Source organism: Salmo trutta, chromosome 12 (assembly GCF_901001165.1).
Source record: "Salmo trutta chromosome 12, fSalTru1.1, whole genome shotgun sequence".
In the NCBI taxonomy this organism is placed as follows: Eukaryota; Metazoa; Chordata; class Actinopteri; order Salmoniformes; family Salmonidae; genus Salmo; species Salmo trutta.
In genome coordinates, this window is record NC_042968.1 from 75,923,843 (window position 1) to 75,942,258 (window position 18,416).

Genomic DNA, 18,416 nt, shown 5'->3' on the forward strand with positions numbered 1-18,416 from the left:
CTGGAGCCAATGTGTTTGGCGACGATTATGAAGTGAAGGCCAGCCAACGAGAGCATACAGGTCGCAGTGGTGGGTTGTATATGGGGCTTTGGTGACAAAACGGATGGCACTGTGATAGACTGCATCCAGCTTGTTGAGTAGGGTATTGGAGGCTATTTTGTAAATGACATCGCCGAAGTCGAGGATTGGTAGGATGGTCAGTTTTACGAGGGTATGTTTGGCAGCATGAGTGAAGGATGCTTTGTTGCGAAATAGGAAGCCAATTCTAGATTTCACTTTGGATTGGAGATGATTGATGTGAGTCTGGAAGGAGAGTTTACAGTCTAACCAGACACCTAGGTATTTGTAGTTGTCCACAAATTCTAAGTTTGAACCGTCCAGAGAAGTTATGCTGGATGGGCGGGCAGGTGCAGGCAGCGATCGGTTGAAGAGCATGCATTTAGTTTTACTTGTGTTTAGGAGCAGTTGGAGACCACGGAAGGAGAGTTGAATGGTATTGAAGCTCGTCTGGAGGGTTGTTAACACAGTGTCCAAAGAAGGGCCAGAAGTATACAGAATGGTGTCGTCTGCGTAGAGGTGGATCAGAGATTCACCAGCAGCAAGAGCGACATCATTTATGTATACAGAGAAAAGAGTTGGCCCAAGAATTGAACCCTGTGGTACCCCCATAGAGACTGCCAGAGGTCCAGACAGTAGGCCCTCCGATTTGACACACTGAACTCTGTCAGAGAAGTACTTGGTGAACCAGGCGACGCAATCGTTTGAGAAACCAAGGCTACTAAGTCTGCCGATGAGGATGTGGTGATTAACAGAGTCAAAAGCTTTGGCCAGGTCAATGAATACGGCAGCACAGTATTGTTTCTTATCGATGGCGGTTACGATGTCGTTTAGGACCTTGAGCGTGGCTGAGGTGCACCCATGACCAGCTCTGAAACCAGATTGCATAGCGGAGAGGGTGCGGTGGGATTCGAAATAGTCGGTAATCTGTTTGTTGACTTGGCTTTCGAAGACTTTGGAAAGGCAGGGTAGGATGGATATAGGTCTGTAGCAATTTGGGTCAAGAGTGTCACCTCCTTTGAAGAGGGGGATGACAGCAGCTGCTTTCCAATCTATGGGAATCTCAGACGACACGAAAGAGAGGTTGAACAGGCTAGTAATAGGGGTTGCAATAATTTCGGCAGATAATTTTAGAAAGAAAGGGTCCAGATTGTCAAGCCCAGCTGATTTGTAGGGGTCCAGATTTTGCAGCTCTTTCAGAACATCAGCTGAATGGATTTGTGAGAAGGAGAAATGGGGGAGGCTTGGGCGAGTAGCTGTGGGGGGTGTAGTGCTGTTGAATGCAGTAGGGGTAGTTAGGTGGAAAGCATGGCCAGCCGTAGAAACATGCTTATTGAAATTCTCAATTATAGTGGGCTTATCGGTGGTGACAGAGTTTCCTATCCTCAGTGCAGTGGGCAGTTGGGAGGAGGTGTTCTTATTCTCCATGGACTTTACAATGTCCCAGAACTTTTTAGAGTTGGAGTTGCACGAAGCAAATTTCTGTTTGAAAAAGCTAGCCTTGGCGTTTCTAACTGCCTGTGTGTATTGGTTTCTAACTTCCCTAAAAAGTTGCATATCGCGGGGGCAGTTCGATGCTAATGCAGAACGCCACAGGATATTTTTGTGTTGGTTAAGGGCAGTCAGGTCTGGGGAGAACCAAGGGCTATATCTGTTCCTGGTTCTACATTTCTTGAAAGGGGCATGCTTATTTAAGATGGAGAGGAAGGCATTTTAAAAAAATAACCAGGCATCCTCTACTGACGGGATGAGGTCAATATCCTTCCAGGATACCAGGGCCAGGTCGATTAGAAAGGCTTGCTCGTTGAAATGTTTCAGGGAGCGTTTGACAGTGATGAGTGGAGGTCGTTTGACCGCTGACCCATTACGGGTGCAGGCAATGAGGCAGTGATGGCTGAGATCTTGGTTGAAAACAGCAGAGGTGTAATTAGAGGGCACATTGGTTAGGATGATATCTATGAGGGTGCCAGTGTTTGCGGCTTTGGGGTTGTACCTGGTGGGTTCATTAATAATTTGTGTGAGATTGAGGGCATCAAGCTTGGATTGTAGAATGGCTGGGGTGTTAAGCATGTCCCAGTTTAGGTCGCCTAGTAGCACGAGCTCTGAAGATAGATGGGGGGCAATCAGTTCACATATGGTGTCCAGAGCACAGCTAGGGGCCGAGGGGGGTCTATAGCAGGCGGCAACGGTGAGAGACTTGTTTTTGGAGAGGTGGATTTTTAAAAGTAGAAGTTCAAATTGTTTGGGTACAGACCTGGATAGCAGGACAGAACACTGCAGGCTATCTCTGCAGTAGATTGCAACACCGCCCCCTTTGGTCGTTCTATCTTGTCTGAATACGTTGTAGTTAGGGATGAAGATTTCACAGTTTTTGGTGGACTTCCTAAGCCAAGATTCAGACACAGCTAGGACATCCGGGTTGGCAGAGTGTGCTAAAGCAGTGAATAAAACAAACTTAGGGAGGAGGCTTCTAATGTTAACATGCATGAAACCAAGGCTATTACGGTTACAGAAGTCATCAAAAGGGAGCGCCTGGGGAGTAGGAGTGGAGCCAGGCACTGCAGGGCCTGGATTCACCTCTACATCCCCAGAGGAGCAGAGAAGAATAAGTATGAGGGTACGGCTAAAAGCTATAAGAATTGGTCGTCTGTGACGTCCAGAATAGAGAGAAAAAGGAGCAGGTTTCTGGGGGCGATAAAATAGCTTCAAGGTATAATGTACAGACAAAGGTATGGTGGGATGTGAGTACAGAGGAGGTAATCCTAGGCATTTAGTGATTATGAGAGAGATATTGTCTCTAGAAACATCATTGAAACCAGAAGATGTCATAGCATGTGTGGGTGGAGGAACTGAGAGGTTGGATAAGGTATAATGAGCAGGGCTAGAGCCTCTACAGTGAGAGAGTGAGACAGTGAGACATAGAGAGAAGATACACAAATGTTCAGAGACAAATGATTTGTAGGATGTATTTCACACTGTCACTTTAGTGTTTGCATTTAGCCTACAACGTATCATGGAACTTCTGGAACCACAGCCCCACCCTACAAAGTGTCACAGAACACATGGAGTACCCAACAGAGATTTCTCCCACTCTTTGACCTGCATCCACTCCGGATGCGCACCACGCACCCTCTCTTGTGCCCTTCAAACTTCACCTGCTTTCAAATGAGTTACTACTCAGTTCACATGCCCTGGTGCCACACTCTTGGCTCTCCTCTTCCTGCCACTGTAGCTATATCACGAAGTGAATGCACAAGCTGAATTTTGAGTGCTTTAGGCACCAGCACTTGGGGTTTCTGGTAAGGGGTCTTTGCAGGGTCCCCCACACAATTTGATGGCAATGTTGAGCATCCCCCAAACACATACTTCCACCATTTTCTGCCTGTGCATCCAATATTGTAATAGCTCCTCGGTTACAAGCTCTAGAGCAAATAAGTTCCTACTAGAGGTTGATCGATTAATCGGAATGGACGATTTAATTAGGGCTGGTTTTAAATAAAACATTTTTTTTAAATATAATTATTATTAAAAAAAATGTTTAACACCTTTATTTAACTAGGCAAGTCAGATTAAGAACACATTCTTATTTTCAATGACGGCCTAGGAACGAGGGTTAACTGCCCTGTTCAGGGGGGATTCGGGGATTTGCTTTTGCAACCTTCTGGTTACTAGTCCAACGCTCTAACCACCTGCCTTACATTGCACTCCACGAGGAGCCTGCATGGCAGGCTGACTACCTGTTACGTGAGGGCAGCAAGAAGCCAAGGTAAGTTCCTAGCTAGCATTAAACTTAAGTTTTATAAGATATCTTATAAAATACTATCAATCTTAACATAATCACTAGTTAACTACACATGGTTGATGATATTACTAGTTTATCTAACGTGTCCTGCGTTGCATATAATCGATGCGGTGCCTGTTAATTTCTCATCGAATCATAGCCTACTTCGACAAACAGGTGATGATTTAACAAGCGCATTTGCAAAAAAATCACTGTCGTTGCACCAATGTACCTAACCATAAACATCAATGCCTTTCTTTAAAATCAATACACAAGTATATATTTTTAAACCTGCATATTTAGTTACTATTGCCTGCTAACATGAAATTGTGTCACTGCTCTTGCGTTCATTGCCTGGCTCATTGCGAACTAATTTGCCAGAATTTTACGTAATTATGACATACCATTGAAGGTTGTGCAATGTAACAGGAATATTTAGACTTATGGATGCCACCCGTTAGATAAAATACGGAACGGTTCCGTATTTCACTGAAAGAAAAAAGCGTTTTGTTTTCGAGAGTTTGCGGATTCGACCACATTAATGACCTAAGGCTCGTATTTCTGTGTGTTTATTATATTATAATTAAGTCTATGATTTGATAGAGCAGTCTGACTGAGCGGTGGTAGGCACCAGCAGGCTCGGAAGCATTCATTCAAACAGCACTTTAGTGCATTTTGCCAGCAGCTTTTGCAATGCATTGCGCTGTTTATGCTTCAAGCCTATCAACTCCCAAGATTAGGCTGGTGTAACCGATGTGAAATGGCTAGCTAGTTAGCGGGTGCGCGTTAATAGCGTTTCAAACGTCACTTGCTCTGAGACTTGGGAGTGGTTGTTCCCCTTGCTCTGCATGGGTAACGCTGCTTCGAGGGTGTCTGTTGTCGATGTGTTCCTGGTTCGAGCCCAGGTAGGAGCGAGGAGAGGGACGGAAGCTATACTGTTACACTGGCAATACTAAAGTGCCTATAAGAACATCCAATAGTCAAAGGTATATGAAATACAAATCATATAGAGAGAAATAGTCCTATAATAACTACAACCTAAAACTTCTTACCTGGGAAAATTGAAGACTCATGTTAAAAGGAACCACCAGCTTTCATATGTTCTCATGTTCTGAGCAAGGCACTTAAACGTTAGCTTTCTTACATGGCACATATTGCACTTTTACTTTCTTCTCCAACACTTTGTTTTTGCATTATTTAAACCAAATTGAACATGTTTCATTATTTATTTGAGGCTAAATTGATTTTATTGATGTATTATATTAAGTTAAAATAATTGTTCATTCAGTATTGTTGTAATTGTCATTATTATAAATAAAGCAAAAAAAATCGGCCGATTTTTAATCGGTATAGGCTTTTTTGGGCCTCCAATAATCGGTATCGGCATCGAAAAAATCATAACCGGTCGACCTCTAGTTCCTACCACTTAAAAATGACTCCAAACCCCCTGCCACTGTCACTTTAGGGCCCAGGCTGTGTGGTACAAGGGTGGGACTTGGGCCAGACACACTCCATGGAAACGTAGGCTTCCCTCTCGGGTGTGCTCTCCCTCTTCCCCTCCCTCTGCTCTGTCCTCTCACTCTGCTTCCTCTCTCCCTCCACTCTCCACATCTCTATCCCTCCAATCATCTCTAACTCCTCTTCCTCCATGCCTTTTTGCTGCTGAGCCCTGACTCTCCATATCATGTCCTTTGCTTTCACTGACCTAGAGGAACAGAGTAACAGGGAGAGGAGCAACAAATAGGATACAAATGCAGTCAGGAACATCTCTCTCACAATGTCCCTTTCTTTCTTTTTCTCAACCATACACATACTGGCTTCCTAATAAAGGGTTTCCATAATACATTGTGTGATAGTTACCGCCTCCCTTTCCACACTCTCTCCCTCTCTCTCCTCCAATCAACTCTTGCTTTCGTGCTTGACTAACTACAGAGTTAGCTGATTAGTCAAATCAAATTGATTTGTCACATACACATGGTTAGCAGGTGTTAATGCAAGTGTAGTGAAATGCTTGTGCTTCAAGTTCCGGCCACGCAGTAATATCTAACAAGTAATCTAACAATTTCAAAACAACTACCTTATACACACAAGTATAAAGGCCGAATGGCATAGGCAAGATGCAGTAGATGGTATAGAGTACATTATATATACATATGAGATGAGCAATGCAGGGTATGAAAACATTATATGAAGTGACATTGTTTAAAGTGGCTAGTGATACATTTAATTACATCAGATGGCAAGATGCAGTAGATGGTATGGCGTACAGTATATACATATGAGATGAGCAATGTAGGGTATGAGAACATTATATAAAGTGGCATTGTTTAAAGTGGCTAGTGATACATTTAATTACATCAGATGGCAAGATGCAGTAGACTGTATAGCATACAGTATATAGATAACAGATGAGTAATGTAGGTTAAGTAAACATTATGTAATATAAAGTGGCTAGTGATAAATTGATTACATCATTTTTACCATTAATAAAGTGGTTGGAGTTGAGTCAGTATGTTGGCAGCAGCCACTCAATGTTAGTGATGGCTGTTTAACAGTCTGATGGCCTTGAGATAGAAGCTGTTGTTCAGTCTCTCGGTCCCTGCTTTGATGCACCTGTACTGACCTTGCATTCTGGATGATAGCGGGGTGAACAGGCAGTGGCTCGGGTGGTTGTTGTCCTTAATTATCTTTTTGGCCTTCCTGTGACATTGGGTGGTGTAGGTGTCCTGGAGGGCAGGTAGTTTGCACCCGGTGATGCGTTGTGCAGACCTCACTACCCTCTGGAGAGCCTTCCGGTTATGGGCGGAGCAGCTGCCGTACCAGGCGGTGATACAGCCCGACAGGATGCTCTCGATTGTGCATCTGTAAAAGTTTGTGTTTTTGGTGACAAGCCGAATTTCTTCAGCCTCCTGAGGTTGAAGAGGCGCTGCTGCGCCACGTTGTCTGTGTGGGTGGACCATTTCAGTTTGTCCATGATGTGTACGCCGAAGAACTTAACTCTCCACCTTCTCCACTACTGTCCCGTCAATATAGATAGGGGGCTGCTCCCTCTGCTGTTTCCTGAAGTCCACGATCATCTCTGAGGTTGATGCTTTGAGCGCAGCCCAAATTTACCGCTACACACCTTTTTTCTTGCCTGACCAACTAACTAGCTAGCTATGGCAAGCAACTTGGGCTGTTTCCATAGGAATTACATTGGTAGAAACAAGACAAAGCAACCAACTAGTTAGTTTGTGTTTAGCTGTATATAGTCAGCTATTTCAATGTGACAGAGAGCAATCATTCGAGCTCCTCCGCTGATGTGCTCGCCTGTCCCAACCAAGCTATCATTACATGACAGTACTTGCTATTCCCCAAGTTTCAGAGCATCAAACGTCAACAACACCAAACGTACAGTATCAGTCAAAAGTTTGGACACCTACTCATTCAAGGGTTTTTATTTTTACTATTTTCTACATTGTAGAATAATAGTGAAGACATCAAGACTATGAAATTACACACATGGAATCATGTAGTAACCAAAAAAGTGTTTTGTTTGAGAATCTTCAAGGTAGACACCTTTTGCCTTGATGACAGCTTTGCACACTCTTGGCATTCTCTCAACCAGCTTCACCTGGAATGCTCTTCCAACAGTCTTGAAGGAGTTCCCACATGCTGGGCAATTGTTGGCTGCATTTCCTTCACTCTGCGGTCCAACTCATCCCAAACCATTTCAACTGGGTTGAGGTCATCTGATTGTGGAGGCCAGGTCATCACTGTCCTTGATCAATTAGCCCTTCCACAGCCTGGAGGTGTGTTGGGTCATTGTCCTGTTGAAAAACAAATGATAGTCCCACTAAGCGCAAACCAGTTGGGATGGCGTATCGCTGCAGAATGCTGTGGTAGCTATGCAGGTTAAGTGTGCCTTGAATTGTAAATAAATCACAGACCGTGTCACCAGCAAAGCACCGCCACACCACCTCCATGCTTCACCGTGGAAACCATACATGCGTCTCACAAAGACACTCCGGTTGGAACAAAAATTTGCACATTTGGACTCGTCAGACCAAAGGACAGATTTCCACCGGTCTAATGTTCATTGCTTGTGTTTCTTGGCCCAATCAAGTCTCTTCTTCTTATTGGTGTCCTTTAGTAGTGCTTTCTTCGCAGCAATTCAACCATGAAGGCTTAATTCATGCACTCTCTGAACAGTTGTGTTTGTTATTTATTTGGGCAGCAATTTCTGAGTCTGGTAAATGTAATGAACTTATCCTCTGTAGCAGAAGTAACTTTGGATCTTTTCCCGTGGCGGTCCTCATGAGAGCCAGTTTCATCAGTGCTTGATGGTTTTTGTGACTGCAATTGAAGAAAGTTTCAAAGTTCTTGAAGTTTTCCGGGTTGACTGACCTTCATGTCTTAAAATAATGGACTGTCGTTTCTCTTTGCTTATTTGAGCTGCTCTTGCTATAATATGGACTTGGTCTTTTACCAAATAGGGCCATCTTCTGTATACCACCCCTAACTAGTCACAACACAACTGATTGGCTCAAACGCATTAAGAAGGAAAGAAATTCCACAAATGTACTTTTTAACAAAGCACACCTGTTAATTGAAATGCATTCCAGGTGACTACCTCATGAAGCTGGTTGAGAGAATGCCAAGTGTGCAAAGCTGTCATCAAGGCAAAGGGTGGCAATTTGAAGAATCTCCCATTTCAAAATATATTTTGAATCAACTTATTTTTGTTATAACATGATTCCATATGTTATTTCATAGTTTTGGTGTCTTTTCTATTATGCTACAATGTTGAAAATAGTAAAGAAAATCGACCCACTTATAACTCGTTTACTCAAAATGTAGCTAAGATAGCCATGTTATTAATACAACTTTGTTGACATATGCAACACTGAAGTATACTATGGGCTACTCTATAATATATTCTGTGGAGGAAATGGATGATCATCTGAAATCTCTCTTGCTCTGTCTATAGGGCGTACTCACTCGTCGACTCCAGCCAGGTGTCCACTTTCCTCATCTCCATCCTCCTCATCGTCTATGGCAGCTTCAGGTGAGTCTACACTGTCCATGCTGCTTACATCCCAGATAGGCCAACACTTGTCACTATGGGGCTCATCGTCTTTGTTATTTACATTATAGTAAGCATTGAACACCTATGTTGAGCCATCCACTCTTTTTTTTTTTTTTTGTCTTTGCTATTCTCTCCGTGAGAGAAGCTTGATTTATTTCAGTTAGTCAACCTTTCTTTCCACCTTTCCCTCTCTCTCCCCATGCAGATCGTTGAACATGGACTGTGAGAACCAGGAGAAGGATAAGGATGGTAACCCTGTCCCGAATGGGGCCTTCAACAATGGCAACACAAACAACAGTGAGTCTCACATATTTGGTGAGACATAAGACATACAGAGCGTGTGTTTTTCTTTTCTGTTTACAAGTTGGAAGTCGTCATACCATGGATTCCGTATATTTAGTGGTTGGTTTGTTTGCTGTTACCCAGGCTATAGATGCAGCACATACAGAAATGTGTGTGTGTGTATGATAGTGATTGTCTGTGTGTTTGAGCATTCTCACTTGTGCATGTATTGTGTTGTCTTGCAGGTATTCAAACCATAGACTCCACGCAGGCTCTGTTCCTGCCCATAGGAGCCTCGGTGTCTCTGCTCGTCATGTTCTTTTTCTTCGACTCTGTCCAGGTGGTTTTCACCATTTGCACCGCAGGTACCTGACCCGTCACACCACACACACAAACAAATGTGCCATAATGTTACAGAGCAATTTCTTGTCTAAAGGCAAGCAGACATTAATTTAGTAGTTTCCTTAGAGCATGATATATTAGTCGTGCAGTTAGGCAAAATGCAGATCAGCATGCGTTGATTTAACAAAAACATTTCTCTGCATAATGCATATGGGTGAGATGACAATGATTATCACTCTGTTAAACTGAGTGGAAACCAATGGACTGAAACAAACTGTCTGGTTACGATTACTCTCCTTCACTTATCTATCTCCCTCTTTGTTGTTCCTCATCAGTTCTTGCGACAATTGCATTTGCATTCCTCCTGTTGCCAATGTGCCAGTACTTGACCAGACCCTGCTCCCCACAAAACAAGTAAGTTTCTTAGTCCATTGTCTCTTTCTCTATCTCTCTCCCGGGACCCTGCTGGCTTCCTCTCCCCCCTCTGGCTCTCACTCTTTATCTCTATTGTTCTCTCTTATCTCTCACAAATCTGCATAATGCCATTTGAATTGGTGTGTGCCTGTTGGCCTGTGATCACTTTGGCACCAAAAATAGCAAAACACCAATTGTTCCGCAGCATATGCTAATGAGTCTCTATTCACTCCAGAGGCACAATTGATTCGGCGCCATCCGTCCTCAGGCTCATCAATAGGATGTTAGAGATGCATGGTATCATGTTGGTCCACATGTCAAACTGAGAGGCTACCATAGCCAAGTCTCCAATGTCACAACTCTTTAATTCCCCTTTTTTGTTTGACAATGTAAAGCATCTGGCCTTTATTTCAACTCTTAACCTGGACCGCCTTGTCCAGGTTTTGAGTAAACTTTGCTATATCTACGTATTTAACCCCATACGTATCGACTTGCGTTTAGAGATCATGTATTTTCCAGTGAAGAGATTGTGTTTTGTCCAGTGTGTATAAACCATCTCTCTCCCTCCTCCCCCTGTAGGATCTCGTTTGGCTGCTGTGGGCGCTTCACTCTGGCCGAGCTCCTCGCCTTCTCCCTGTCTGTCATGCTGGTGCTGATCTGGGTGCTGACGGGACACTGGCTGCTCATGGACGGTATGTCATTGTGTCATGACTGCCTTGTGTTTGTGAACGTGTGTGGGGGCGTAAACGGCGTGTTTCAGATTGTTTGCCATTGCCTTTCTGTAGTTTGTCTATCTCAGTTTGTGTGTCTTACTCTCCGAGCCCCGTTACATGTGTTCATATTAGAGGTCTTCATGGGTCCAAACGCAACCGGAATTTTTGAGATCGGGACTGGAACGGGCGTGGGTCCTAAATTCAGACTTTTGTCTCGGATCAGGGTTGGGACTGAAATAATTGCCACAGGTCTTGGGTATGTGCGATTAAAATTAATTTACCGACTCGACCTTATTGGACCTGTCCTCTGTTAATTTTGTGTTTGTGTGATGAGAACTGCGCACGCTTGTTATCTGAGTCAGCTAATTGCAACTCAATAAAACGTATAGCTTATGTCCAGCTGAAACTGGTTCCGGCTGCTCATCTCACGTGCGCCTGCTGCTAAGGTGAGACGAGTAAGTAAAATTAGCCTTAGCCTAGGCTACTGTTTTTTGCGAAGATGGAGTAAAACAAACGTTAAAGGATGAAGAGTATAGTGAAAAGAAGCCGACAAGGGAAATGTCCTCGGACAAGTTTTAATATTCTAGTGGACAAAGATGAGAAGCACGTTGGTGGGGCCTAATGGACTGTGCTATTTAGGTTTGATGCAATTTTCTACCTTTCATTTATTTATTTTCATATTCAATCAATTGTATTATTATTGTAAATCTATTATTATAGACCTATTATTAATCTAAACCAGTAAATAACTTAAATAACTTATGCAAAAAGTGGTATGTTTTACTTTTTGTTGGCTAACTTTGTGCTCCGTATTTAGTTTAAGGCTAAATGACAAAAATATCAATGTTAAAAGTAGGCCTGTTGTAAAATTAATAGCATTAATCTATTGCTGTCATTTGTTGGGTAGGACTACAGTAGGCAATCTCCTTTGTTGCTAAGAGCTTCTATAGGCCTGTTTTTGTGTTTTTATTATAAATGGCTTGATTGACTTTTGTTATTACCCTAATAAAGATAAGCAACTTTTGTGTAGGTATGGTTATTATTAGACTTAGCTACTGCAGGCCTATGAAGGCAGTGCACACAGGCACTCAAACTGACTCTTGACGGTTGAACTTCGGGTGAGGAAGACTGTTTTAGGCTTACCAGAGTTGCTCCTTTAGGCTAACAATTATCATGCTTATCTTTCTAAAAAATATTCTGATAGAAATTTTACAAATTAGCCTCCGTCTGTACACGTATAGCAGTAGTAGCCTGTACAGATATCTGACAAATCTAAAGAAATCCATGGTGCCGGCATATCTCTTTTTCTCTCGTTCTCTCTGGGCTGGTCTCCCTATATATTATATATATCATACAGTGGATGCGTAGGCCTATGTGTAACCGATGTGAAATGGCTAGTTAGTTAGCGGTGGTGCGCGATAATAGCGTTTCAATCGGGTGACGTCACTCGCTCTGAGACCTGAAGTAGTTGTTCCCCTTGCTCTGCAAGGGCCGCGGCTTTTGTGGCGCGATGGGTAATGATGCTTCGTGGGTGCCAGTTGTTGATGTGTGCAGAGGGTCTCTGGTTCAAGCCCAGGTTGGGGCGAGGAGAGGGACGGAAGCTATACTGTTACATATGCATGCAATGCCCTGATGCATTTAGCGCTGTAATCTCCAACAGCTGAACCTGAGATAGGCTATTTGTTGTAGAAAAGTAAAAACCATTAAAACAAGACTAAGTTTTCAATATGCTACACAACGAATAGTGGTTTTTGTAATTTGTTATAGGTAGTTAAGGGCACGTAACTGTAGATCCTTTGGCCAATATCGCTTGTTTATTGATGGCGCTAGCAGCGCCCAGTTGGGAGTTTTCGTTTGTTCTACTTTCGGATCTGAACAGGTCTCTGAGCCGACCCAGCACGGGTCTCTTTACCATGGCCCTTTTCGGAATGGGTCTGACTGTCCTTGGGTCCATTGGGAACAGTCTGTTTTTAAAATGTAATTTCTGCATATTTGGTTGGGTGGTTTTTGGACATGTGAAGACCTCTAGTTCATGTCTGATTCCTCTCTCTCTCGTGTGCTCTCTGAGCTTCATGTGTGTGTTCATAAAGGTTTGATTCCTCTATCTCACATCTGTGTGTGTGTGTGTGTGTGTGTGCATTTCTTTCCCTCTCTCCCTCCCTCCATGTGTGATATTCCTCTATCTCTCTCCTCAGCTCTAGCCATGGGGCTGTGTGTGGCCATGATAGCGTTTGTGCGGCTGCCCAGTCTGAAGGTGTCTTGCCTGCTGCTGTCAGGGCTGCTCATCTATGACGTGTTCTGGGTAAGAGAGCCGTTCCCCTCCCTTCACCCCATTGCCACCCAGTTGACCCAAATACGACTGCTAAAACACAGGCAGGGCCATGAGTCATCCGGCGCGGGGGGGGGGGTCCAATCTGGGCCACGGGTGGTTTGAGTAAAAAAAAAGTTACAAATATCTTGAATGTGTTCAGCGTGCTAATAATCACCAACATTTAAGCTACAGTTTGCGAACATGGAAAATTACAAAACACTATGATGATAAATGAAGTGGGGGGCTGTCAATATTTTGATCTGTAGTTGCACCACACGTTCCCAAGCCATCTTGGTGTTCAATGTGTACATTTATATTTTTTAAACTGTAGTGCTTTGTGTTTGATGTTGTAAATGTTTCTGCAACTTTGTGTGCTATTTTGGCCAGGTCTCTCTTGTAAAAGAGGTGGTTCATTTCAATGAGACTAACCTGGTCAAATGTAATCCAAGTAAAACTATGGATAGAGGATTATTTTTAGCACATTTTGACGGTGAGGAAATGCATAAAAAAAATGAAGGTGTATGTGTGAATCCCAAAAGCGGCCCCGGGGCAAAATTAGATTACCACCCCTGCTGTAAAATCAAATCAAATTTTATTGGTCACATACACATGGTTAGCAGATGTTAATGCAAGTGTAGCGAAATGCTTGTGCTTCTAGTTCTGACCGTGCAGTAATATCTAACAAGTAATCTAACAATTTCACAAGTGTAAAGGAATGAATAAGAATATGTACATATAAATATATGGATGAGCGATGGCCGAACGGCATAGGCAAGATGCAGTAGATGGTATAGAGTACAGTATATACATATGAGATGAGTAATGTAGGGTATGTAAACATTATATAAAGTGGCATTGTTTGTGACTAGTGATACATTTATTACATCCAAATGTTAATTATAAAAGTGGCTAGAGATTAAGTCAGTATGTTGGCAGCAGCCACTCAATGTTAGTGATGGCTGTTTAACAGTCTGATGGCCTTGAGATAGAAGCTGTTGTTCAGTCTCTCGGTCCCAGCTTTGATGCACCTGTACTGACCTCGCCTTCTGGATGGTAGTGGGGTGAACAGGCAGTGGCTCGGGTGGTTCTTGATAATCTTTTTGGTCTTCCTGTGACATCAGGTGGTATAGGTGTCCTGGAGGGCAGGTAGTTTTCCCCCGGTGATGCTTTGTGCAGAGCTTTACGGTTGTGGGCGGAGCAGTTGCCGTACCAGGCGGTGATACAGCCCGACAGGATGCGCTCGATTGTGCATCTGTAAAAGTTTGAGTGTTTTTGGTGACAAGCCAAATTTCTTCAGCCTCCTGAGGTTGAAGAGGCACTGTTGCACCTTCACCATGCTGTCTGTGTGGGTGGACCATTTCAGTTTGTCCATGATGTGTACGCCGAGGAACTTAACTTTCAACCTTCTCCACTACTGTCCCGTCAATGTGGATAGGGGGCTGCTCCCTCTGCTGTTTCCTGAAGTCCACGATCATCTCCTTTGTTTTGTTGACGTTGAGTGTGAGGTTATTTTCCTGACACCACACACCGAGGGCCCTCACCACCTCCCTGTAGGCCGTCTTGTCGCTGTAAACGATGTCAAAGTGGCTTACTGTATGTGCGAAGACATCAGGTACAGAGTTCCACTGTTTCAGGTCTCTTAGGTTAATTAAGGTGGACAGGGAATAGAGAAGAATGGTATAGACTGACATTTCCATGCTAACAGGACAGTGAACGTTTATGGTTATTCCCGCTGTACACCATGGTAGAGCCTTAAAGGCCAACTATGTTCTTCAATCACATTTGTCGTGGTTAGACAACATGTGTAAGACAGAACTACAAACAGTGGCAATTTCTTAGGATTGCTTAGGATTTCCCCAGCAGATGACTCTTCCCTATGTGTCTGTCCTGCAGGTGTTCTTCTCGGCCTACATCTTCAACAGCAACGTCATGGTGAAGGTGGCCACCCAGCCAGCTGACAACCCCTTAGACGTGCTCTCCAGGAAGCTCCACCTAGGCCCAGGGATGGGCCGTGACGTCCCACGCTTGTCTCTGCCCGGCAAGCTGGTTTTCCCCAGGTACCATAGCCTGACCGTGGGGGGTGGGTCGCTGGACTTGTGTGTGAACCTCCATCTCCATTCACTAGTGCTGTATTGATTAACCTCTGCCGTTGTTATGAGCGATGAAACTCACGCTTGTATTTCCTCTTCTCTTGCCCTTTTCCACCCTCCCTCACTCCTGCTTTTACCTTCTTGCTATGATGCAACCCATGACTGTCATCTCCTTATTATTCCCGCTCCTCCTCTTTGCATCCTGCCCTTCACCTTGTCTTGGTTCCCTCCCCTCCCTCTTATTTTCTCCCTATTTCATCTATCCCTCCCCCTCTATCTCAACCCACTCTCCCTCCAGTTCCACAGGCAGTCACTTCTCCATGCTAGGGATCGGGGACATAGTGATGCCGGGGCTACTGCTGTGCTTTGTGCTGCGCTACGACAACTACAAGAAGCAGGCCAACGGGGAGGCAGGGGGGCCAGGCACACCCGGACGCATGGGGCGCGTCTCCTACTTCCACTGCACTCTCATCGGATACTTTGTGGGTAAGAACAGAGTGGAGAAGCGAGAGCGGTGGGATGGACCATCATGTAACACAGGGCTGCCCAATCTTGTTCCTGTCAGAGCTACCCTCCTGTCAGAGCTACCCTCGAGTAGTGACTAGGGCTTGGCAAAGAGTCAGAAACTTTCCGGTAAATTTCTGGAATTTTCCCGAACGTTTTTCATGTGAAGTTAAGCCCGGGAATTTGGGGAATTTAGCTTTAAATTCATCAAAAAAGTTTGCTTATAACAGTGAACATTTTTGGGGGGATACTACACATAAGGCAATTCTAGGTCTTGTGGCATATTTTGGTTAAACTATCCCCAATTCAATGGAATTGCAACCCTCTGCATGCACAGTGCATTCTTCCATCACACGTGCTGTGCACTCCTCCATCACATGTACAGCTGATTCTCAAGATCTTGCACACTAATGAGATGCTATTGAGCCCACACTACTACACTGTCTGAGCCAAGGACTACATACTTTTTGGTAAGTTTTGATTACAATACTGGGTGGGGTGAATATATTTTGACATTTATTTTTTTAACTAGTAAATAGCAGCCTACAGCAAAGTGTGTTTTAAATCATTTCTAACTTGTTAACAATTTCTGCTAGTTAGTTTCTGCTACCATGTGGGTTTTAGCTTGCTTGAGCCTGCTAATTGAGGAGTGTTAATTCACCTGTTTCCATACATGTTTCATTTTAAAACATCTATCTTACAAAGGAGTTGTTTAATCTAACTGCTTAACTATTTATTTGTACATGGAATTGTATTTGTTGTTTTTAAAAAAAAAAAAATTCTAATCTTTACAGGAAAATGCCATGGGCACTATCTGATGTGTGAAGACATTTCACTGCAGCTAGTGTAGAAGGAAAAGCTGTGTACATTTGCAAATACAGTGCCAAATCATTTGAAGAATGCAACAAAGATGCAGAATCATCTGGCCAAGTGCATAAAGATCCCTCAGCGCTCACAACAAGTAGCAAATGACAAATGTCCCTCTACCTCTATTTGAGGTGAAAATGATGAATCGGACACCTTATCGATAGCAACAGCTCATGGTCCTCCTGGAATCAACATTTTTTTGACTCAATGGAGGAACGCAGTCAGAGGTGCTGATGAATGTCTTGCTCGAGCTGTGTATGCAACTGGTTCACCTCTGATGCTCCCAGGCAATGTGTATTGGAAGAGATTTCTGAATGTTCATCGCCCAGCATACAGCCCTCCAACCAGACATGCTTCATCTACTCATTTGCTGGATGCAGAGTTCAAGTGAAGGTCAAGCAAGTCATAGAGAAATCTGACTGTATTGCAATCATCTCTGATGGGTGGTCGAATGTTCGTGGGCAAGGAATAATTAACTACATCTCCACCCCTCACAGACACCAGGGACAACAGACACACCAGTCTCTACATTGCAGATGAGCTGAAGGCAGTCATCAATGACCTTGGACCACAAAGTATTTGCACTGGTGACAGACAATGCTGCGAACATAAAGGCTGCTTGGTCTGAAGTGGAGTCCTATTCTCACATCATACCCATTGGCTGTGCTGCTCATGCATTGAATCTGCTCCTCAATGACATCATGGCACTGAAAACAATGGATACACTCTACAAGAGAGCCAAGGAAATGGTTAGGTATGTGAAGGGTCATCAAGTTATAGCAGCCATCTACCTCACCAAGCAAAGTGAGAAGAATAAGAGCACCACATTGAAGCTGCCCAGCAACACCCATTGGGGTGGTGTTGTCATTATGTTTAACAGTCTCCTGGAGGGAAGGAGTCTCTCCAAGAAATGGCTAATCACAGTCTGCTGATATGGACGGCCCCATCAAGAGGATCCTCCTGCGTGATGTATTTTGGGAGAGAGTGGTAAGCAGCCTGGAACTCCTGAAACCTATAGCAGTAGCCATTGCACGGATTGAGGGAGACAATGCCATCCTGTCTGATATTCAGACTCTGCTTGCAGATGTAAGAGAAGAAATCTGTACTGCCCTGCCCACTTCACTGTTGCTCCAAGCAGAGGAAACTGCAGTTCTGGAAAACATCAAAAAGCGTGAAGACTTCTGCCTGAAGCCCATACATGCCACAGCGTACATGTTGGACCCCATGTATGCTGGCTAAAGCATCCTGTCTGGTGCAGAGATCCACAAGGCCTATGGTGTCATCACTGCCATGTCTCGCCACCTTGGCCTAGATGAGGGCAAGGTTCTTAGCAGTCTGGCGAAGTACACTTCCCAAGCAAGGGCTTTGGGATGCAGCTACAATATGACTGTCGTGCCAATATATCTGTTAGATTGTGAAGTTGAAGTTAGATTGTGTTATACCGTTAAATCAGAATAGAGAGAGCCCCATTGAAATCACTTATCAGTTTAGTTGCCACCCTAGGGTCCTGGATTACTTATATTTAGAACTTTTTATTATTCAAAACGTCAAATACAGTCAAATGTGAAAAATAAATGAGATTTAGGCCATATCCCCCAGCCCTAGTAGTAACTAACCTGATTCAGCTCATCAACCAGGTAATTATTAGAATCAGGTGTGCTAGAACCTATGGTCCCGTGTGGCTCAGTTGGTAGAGCATGGTGTTTGCAACGCCAGGGTTGTGGGTTCGTTTCCCACGAGGGACCAGTACGGACAAAAAAAAATAAATGATATGTATGAAATGTATGCATTCACTACTGTAAGTCGCTCTGAATAAGAGCGTCTGCTAAATGACTAAAATGTAAACCTACAGGACAGTAGCTCTCCAGCAACATGGTTGGGCTGCCCTGATGTAACACAACCACTGGTTTAGAGATGCTTCTGTATTAAGCTGTCATGTCTGTTCTATGAAATACACTGAGTGTACAAAACACTAGGAACACACGCT

General features: G+C 43.8%; 1 protein-coding gene across 2 annotated transcripts in view; it reads left to right on the forward strand.

Moving 5' to 3' along the window:
- The window catches only part of LOC115204170 (signal peptide peptidase-like 3), a 48,529-nt gene that overhangs the window by 14,816 nt on the left and 15,297 nt on the right, over nucleotides 1–18,416 (forward strand). The window contains exons 2-9 of one of the 2 annotated variants that reach the window (XM_029769541.1): nucleotides 8,808–8,885; nucleotides 9,112–9,221; nucleotides 9,434–9,553; nucleotides 9,866–9,944; nucleotides 10,524–10,636; nucleotides 12,853–12,959; nucleotides 14,862–15,025; nucleotides 15,357–15,544. In XM_029769541.1, the coding sequence (XP_029625401.1) occupies nucleotides 8,808–8,885; nucleotides 9,112–9,221; nucleotides 9,434–9,553; nucleotides 9,866–9,944; nucleotides 10,524–10,636; nucleotides 12,853–12,959; nucleotides 14,862–15,025; nucleotides 15,357–15,544 (959 nt within the window). The remainder of the gene's footprint in view (nucleotides 1–8,807; nucleotides 8,886–9,111; nucleotides 9,222–9,433; nucleotides 9,554–9,865; nucleotides 9,945–10,523; nucleotides 10,637–12,852; nucleotides 12,960–14,861; nucleotides 15,026–15,356; nucleotides 15,545–18,416) is intronic. The other variant, XM_029769542.1, reaches the window with a different exon arrangement.